Here is a 6,668-nt window from a genome sequence, read left to right on the forward strand (position 1 = left end):
CTCACTGTCATAAACATGCTCAATGATATATTGGGCAGCGTACAATTTCATCATATTTTTTCTCGTAATTCATATAAACAATGTGGGTGAAGCTACCCGTATGCACTCATTTTCATAATCAGGAAGACGCAGCAGTGCCTGCATGGTTTAAATTGGAATGGCTGTAACCACAGATCCCGCTTTATCATACAGCTTCAGCACATTACGAAGGAACACTGCAGGGTGTTTTATTCGTTATAGGATTCATCACTATAACAAAAAAATGAAGCGCGTTTTCGCAGAAGCAGTGCTTATTGTGTAGAGATATGTCGGAGCCTATATAAGTTCTATCGGCGTTTCGCAGCTATAGCACCGTTTCACGTGGCTGCACCTATGTTGACGCATAGTGACACGTCTCTTTCACGACGCCCACCACCCATGATCACTATTTAACTGTTGTGCTAACTGAAGCTTTTAACATACACCTGACATAGCGTATCGCTTATCGCGCATGATTACATCAACAAGCACAAACTTAACACTGCTACTCAATACGGGCTTCTGCATAGATAGTCAAATAAGAAGATATTCAGTAAGGTGTGCACGCCGGAAACCTAACCCGATGCACACGCATTCTGCGCTTCAGCAACGTGGATCGAAAAGCTTCGTAGCCGCGAACGCGTGCCGGTGTTCCACGTCGGTCTAGCCTCAGTTTCCCTCCATCAAGGCACGATTCTTGCCCCTCTACATCGCTGTTTAACTGCTGCAGTTTTATTTTTTCAATAAGCTGGTTCTGTCACACTCGAAGTAGTCAGGGGTTAAATATTGTCGGTGCACGGGGAAGCGGAACGACTTCAACGAGCTCAAAAGAAAAAGAAGACGACTGCCTCGGTGACTCTACGTTGCTCGCTTGGTCAGGGTCTTTCAGTGTTATCGAGAAAATTTAAGCATGGCCTTCACGACTAGGCCTCAGTGTGCAATCTAGGATGCCGTCCTTTAACTGCGTCATGCCGCATTACTTCTCTTGAGCATTCACAGGTGGCGGCACCACCTGCTTCGCCAACTGAGATGATAAAGTTTGGTGAATCGTGGCGTAAGGACCGGTTGATCCCCAAAAAGCGCCAGTTCATGGAACTCGAGATGTGGACATAGTTTGTGATAAGCGGCTGTAAAAGGGCCTGAAAATTATTTGCGCTAAGGCGGGTAAAAACGCAGGGGTAATAAAATCATGACCATGTCGTGAAAAGCGTGTATGAATGAATGACGAAAGGTAGTGATAATGAAAACATGGTGGACATGTATGGCATTAGCACAAGAGTGTCATTTGTTTATACTCTTGCAATTACGGGTCAATGCCCGGGTATATGATATTAAAGGTACGAACTTCTTTAAAGAGAGTCAACAAAGATTTATGTGTGAAAAGTGGTTCCCTGGTGACGAACGTTGCAGGATGATGTGGTATTTGTTGTCGATAGGCTGTGGGATAACATAACTTTCTTCAATGAAGGTTGTACTACAAATGCCCCTCAATCGGGGCACACACACAGTTTTTCTTGCTTCTTTCGGGTGAGAGTGTTCTTATCGCCGGTACCCGTGTTCGGAGGCATCGCCGCGACGCACCGGCGTAGAAGCGGCGCAGAAGTGGCGCCTGAACAATTTCGCCACACCACCCCCCTCTCCACGCAGATAGGAGCCGTCAGGGTTGAAGAGGTTTGGGGACCCGCACCTGGCGTCCAAGGCGGTTGGTGTAGAGTGCGAGCCTAGGCGTTGCGGGCTTTTGTCGGTGAATTACGGGAGGCGTGCGAGATTGGTAGGCTCCTGGGAAAGGATGTATGATGACATAAAGTGGTCGATGGAAACGCGTACATCCTTTCCGCTGATTTGCAGGGTTAATGTTTTGTCGTCGCGACAGATCACTTTGTAAGGTCCGGAGTAAGGCGGCGGGAAAGGTGTGCGTACGGTGTCTTCGCGGAGGAAGGCATGCGAGCATGTCGCCAGGTCCTTAAACACGAACAGGGTCGGCTTGGTGTAGTGAGCCGCTGGTGACGCGCGCAGCTCGCCCATTGTGCGACGGAGTCGAGTGACAAAGTCTGCAGGGTACGAGCTGGTTACATCAGAGGTCGGAGCGGAAAGGAGTTCTCCAAATAGTCGAAGCGGCTCCCTATAGACGAATTCCGCTGGCGTGGCTTGAATGTCTGGCTTGAAAGTTGCGCGCATACCAAGAGCGACGGCGGGGAGAGCTTCGAGCCAGGTTGAGTGAGGGTAGCACATGATGGCTGCCTTGAACTGCTGGTGAAACCGTTCAATCATCCCGTTGGCGCAAGGGTGGTAACTAGTTGTCCGTGAACGCTCGAACACGGTGGACAGCCCGAAGAGCCTGAAGAGTTGAGATTCGATTTGCCTTCCTTGATCGGTTGTGACTCGACGAAGAGTGCCGAAGCGTGAAACCCAGCCGGAGAAGAAGGCTGATGCGACGTCTTCTGCGGTGATCGTTTCGAATGTCCACGCCTCGGACCAACAAGTGTAACGATGTTGGCGGTGAGACAATAGTGGTGAGGGCCGGCTAGTGGTAGGCGGCCAATGATGTCAATGTGGACGTGCTGGAAACGTTCCGTCGGGAGGGGGAATCCTCCGAGTGGCGACGTGATGTGCCGGGTGATTTTGGCGCGCTGGCATTGAATGCATGTGCGTGTCCAGGTGCGGCAGTCCCGTTGCATTGAGGGCCACGCGTACCGGTCAGTCACGAGGAGTGTAGAATCTCGGATGCCGGGATGATTGAGGTTGTGTAACTGGTTGAAGAGGCTTTGGCGATGCAAAGAAGGGACGTATGGTCTCACTCGTCCTTTTGATATGTCACAGTAGAGTAGAGAGCGTCCGTTGACCCAGGGATGGCGACTTTTTGCAGTTGAACGGAAGAGCCCTTCTCGAGAAGCTGCTGGAGCTCGGTGTCCGTTTTCTGAGCTTCGGCGAGGGTGTCGGTTCTAACGGTTAATAGCTCGACAGCCGAGACGCAAGTGAGTGCGTCGGCGACGACGTTTTTCTTTCCGCTGATGTGGTGGATATCTGTGGTGAATTGAGCGTGAAGGACAGCTGGTTCTGCTTGACCGGTGAAAGTTTTTCGCGGCGTTGGGAAAACGCGTAAGTGATAGCTTTATGGTCGGTGTATATGGTCTAGTGCTGTGCCTCGAGGATGTGGCGAAATTGTTGGACTGTTTCGTAGATGGCAAGAAGCTCTCTGTAGCAGGCAGGTCAGGTCATCTCCGCAGGGGGCGAGGTTGCAAGCCGATGCTGCCGGAAGGCGGGGGCGGCTTCGGGGAAGAGAGTGTCTTCGAGAAGAACACCAAGGGGCGCCAGTTGTTGCCCACACGCTGCATGAGAGAGGCTCTGTCAGCGGTGCTAGAGGCATCTGTGAAAAGACTCAGGGGCGCCTCTTGCTTGGGATAGGAGAGCAGCGTAGCGTTGGAGAGGGCAGTTTTGCAGTCTTCGAACGCTTGCGTTAAGGCTGAGGTCCAAGTGACAAGATGGTTGCCACGTTGGCCGGCAAGCGCATCATAGAGAGGGGCCTGATATGTGAACGCTTTAGACACGAAGCGCCTGTAAAAGTTGAACATGTCCAGGAAATGATGGAGGTCTTTCGCTGTGGCAGGCAGCGTGTAATTTTAAAGGGCCAGAATGTGGTGAGATAAGGATCTAGTTCCTTCTGAAGAGATTTCATGACCAAGAAACGTGACGATGGGGGCGCCAAGCGTGCTCTTCTGAGCGTTTATGAGTAAGCCGTGTTCGTCGAGACGCTGGAACAGTTGAAGGTGTTGGTGATGTTCTGTTTCGTTGCGGCAGAAGATCAAGATGTCGTCTAGGAAGACGAAACAGAAGTCCACGCCGCGCAAGACGTCGTTGATGAGGCGTTGAAAGGTTTTCACCCCGTTGCGGAGACCAAAACTCATGAAAGTGAATTCGAACGGGCGCAAGTATCGCATCAGCTTCGCCAGTGAAAATACCTGTATCAGAGTGCAGAACACCGGCTTCCAAAAAGGATGGGCTGACGGCTGCGTACGAGGCACGAGTGTTAGATTTCAAGGCGTCTTTAAAGAACTCTGGACATGTGTATTTATGTTGTAGTGCGAGAAAATGTGTCAGAATATGTGCTATTGACACCTGCGTTGTAACCTGTAGGAAACACTTCGCAGTTTATCACCTGGCACTGCCACGGTGGCAGCGTACTGCGGGAGCCATGAAACGGTGTTCAAGTGGCACACTGGTTTCCTTCACTAGGCCTCTCACATGGAGTGAGTAGGGTTGTCTCATAAAAGGCAGTTTTTAATTGCGAAGCATTTCTTAGCGAGCTTCGGCGACTTTGAGCGTATCTATCAATTCATCTAGCCGCCTACATCTTTTAACTCTTCTGGCCTTTCGATAATATTATCTATACAGAACTTGGTATAGCATAACACGACTGTATGAAGAACATATATGCCTTGTAATAACATGAAATGATATGCGTGTCATGAATGTCACGAATTGCATTTCATAGTCCTGCATATGGCATGTGGCAAATCTGGTATGGTATGACATGATTGCATGGCAATCACAAGTGACAAACCCTAACATGAAAATCATGACATGCGTGTCATGTAACAACATGACTACATGAGACGCTCATGATGCGGTCGCGACCGTTTACCTAGCGTCACATGTACCAAACTCGGTATTGCGCGACGCGAACGGACAGCATAGGTAAATGACACATCCAAACATGATAATCATGACATGCGTGTCATGTAACAAAATGACTACACGCCATACTGATTATGCGCTCACAGCCGTTTCGCTAGCTCCACACAAGTCAAATTTTGTATTACGGGACCCCAATGAATTGCGAAGGTACTTGACTGGTGCAAAATGATAATCATGAGATGCGTGTCATGTGAGAACATGACTACATGCCACAGCCAAAGCGCCAATACATTTTGACGTAACGCGGTGCGTGTGCTTGCCGGCGTTAATTTTGTCACGTCGTGCCCGCAATTACACGCGAGGCGCCGGTCCTGCCATATACACGCCGGCGCACTCCGCGCTGCGTTGCTTTGACGCATGCGCGTTTCAGCGCATCCGGCTTCCCTCCGTCACAAAACGAGGGAGGCGCAGTGCTGCTAGGGTAACGCATCGGCGCAAAATGCAACATTTTGTATTTCGTGCCGGTGTCCTTCGGGCCGTGCCGATGGACGCTGGTCGCGCCTGGCGTCAGACAATAGAGTGCTCGCATTTTGCTAACGTAGCGTCGCTGTGCTAACCATGCGCGCGCGTCAATGCTACATCGAAGTATATTTGGCCTTTATGATGCCCTGGCGGCCATTTAAATAGCTCCCCATGTACCTAATTTGGTGTTGCGTGACGTCAATGAATGACGAAATATATAACTGGTGCAAACGTGATAATCCTGGCATGCGTGTCATTTAGGAACACGACAACATACTACGCTCATAGCGTGCTTGCGGCCATTGCGCTTGCTCCACATATACTAAATTTAGTGTCATGCGACGTGAATAGATGCCGAAGGTGAACGACACATCCAAACAAGATAATCATGACGCGGAAGTCATTGACGGCATCATTTAATTCCACCTGGTAACGTTGTGCTGATTTCAAAGTGATAAATAAACATTTCTCATTCGTGATTCGCATATCATCGATTCGCACTGTACGCGAAATCTGCCAATTTTTCACACAGTGGCACTTGACGTGTCAATAATTGTAAACATGTGCTTAATTGTAGAATGTGAAAGGTGTTCCTTGTCTGCGTAACTTTAAGAAATTAATTTAAAGTTCATGTAAAATCTCTTTAGGTGGAGGGACCATTCCTTCGATTCCATGTACAGGCTTTCCCACGTGCTTTTCACGGGGCTAGTGTGAAAAGTGCCCGTAGAGAGGCGGACGCCTGATGATGGACAGGATGAAACATTTTAAGGGCAGTAGGTGCTGAAGACGGGTATGCTACACTCTAAGCCGAAAATGACTAAAGTGTGGTATGCCATTGGTCTTTAGGGGACTAAATGGGCTGCCACAGATTTTGAACCAATTTCAGTCTAACTGTGGGAGCAACTGCAAGCGTTCAACTGTTACCCCCTAGCACTTTATCCACTTCGTTTAAATGTTGGTCTAAGTAGAATGCTCCAGTAGGACTAACAGTTGAACCGTCTAGACGAATGACAAAAAAATGGCGACCCTCCATTTGGAGACTGTATTTATGTTTATTTCAATTTAATCAGCCCAGAAGAACGCAGTATATTGGTCATGCAACACACACACACACATATATATATACTATTATTTCGAAGTAAAACACCGCAAAACCTAGCTGCCCGCGAAAAACACTACAGAGAATGAACCATAGTATATATATAGCACAGTATTTTGAACTCCGATGTAGTGCCAGTGGGCGAATTTTACTCTGCCTTAAAAACAATGAGCATCGACACCGTAACGTGAAAATTTACATGGGCTAGTTTGTAGTTCTGAAGCGCACCGGTCTTTTATATGAATCCGTCTAATCTTGAACATCCCTCTAGTCAGAGAACAGGAATTAGCAGCTGGTTTCGATCATGTCAGCTGAACGAACGTTCGCAGTGCTGGCGCACGAGTCCGCAAACACAAACAGAGTGGTGGTGCTCATGCAGGAATGCCGGCGAAGC

At 48.9% G+C, this 6,668-nt stretch overlaps 1 protein-coding gene across 1 annotated transcript; it reads right to left on the reverse strand.

Annotated features, from left to right (window-relative positions):
- Positions 1 to 1,767: 1,767 nt before the first annotated feature.
- On the reverse strand, positions 1,768 to 2,289 carry LOC142775348 (uncharacterized). The gene has a single exon (XM_075876710.1). The coding sequence runs from the start codon at positions 2,287 to 2,289 to the stop codon at positions 1,768 to 1,770; it is 522 nt and encodes a 173-aa protein (XP_075732825.1).
- Between the last annotated feature and the right edge of the window lie 4,379 nt (positions 2,290 to 6,668).

Source organism: Rhipicephalus microplus, chromosome X (assembly GCF_043290135.1).
Source record: "Rhipicephalus microplus isolate Deutch F79 chromosome X, USDA_Rmic, whole genome shotgun sequence".
NCBI lineage: Eukaryota > Metazoa > Arthropoda > Arachnida > Ixodida > Ixodidae > Rhipicephalus > Rhipicephalus microplus.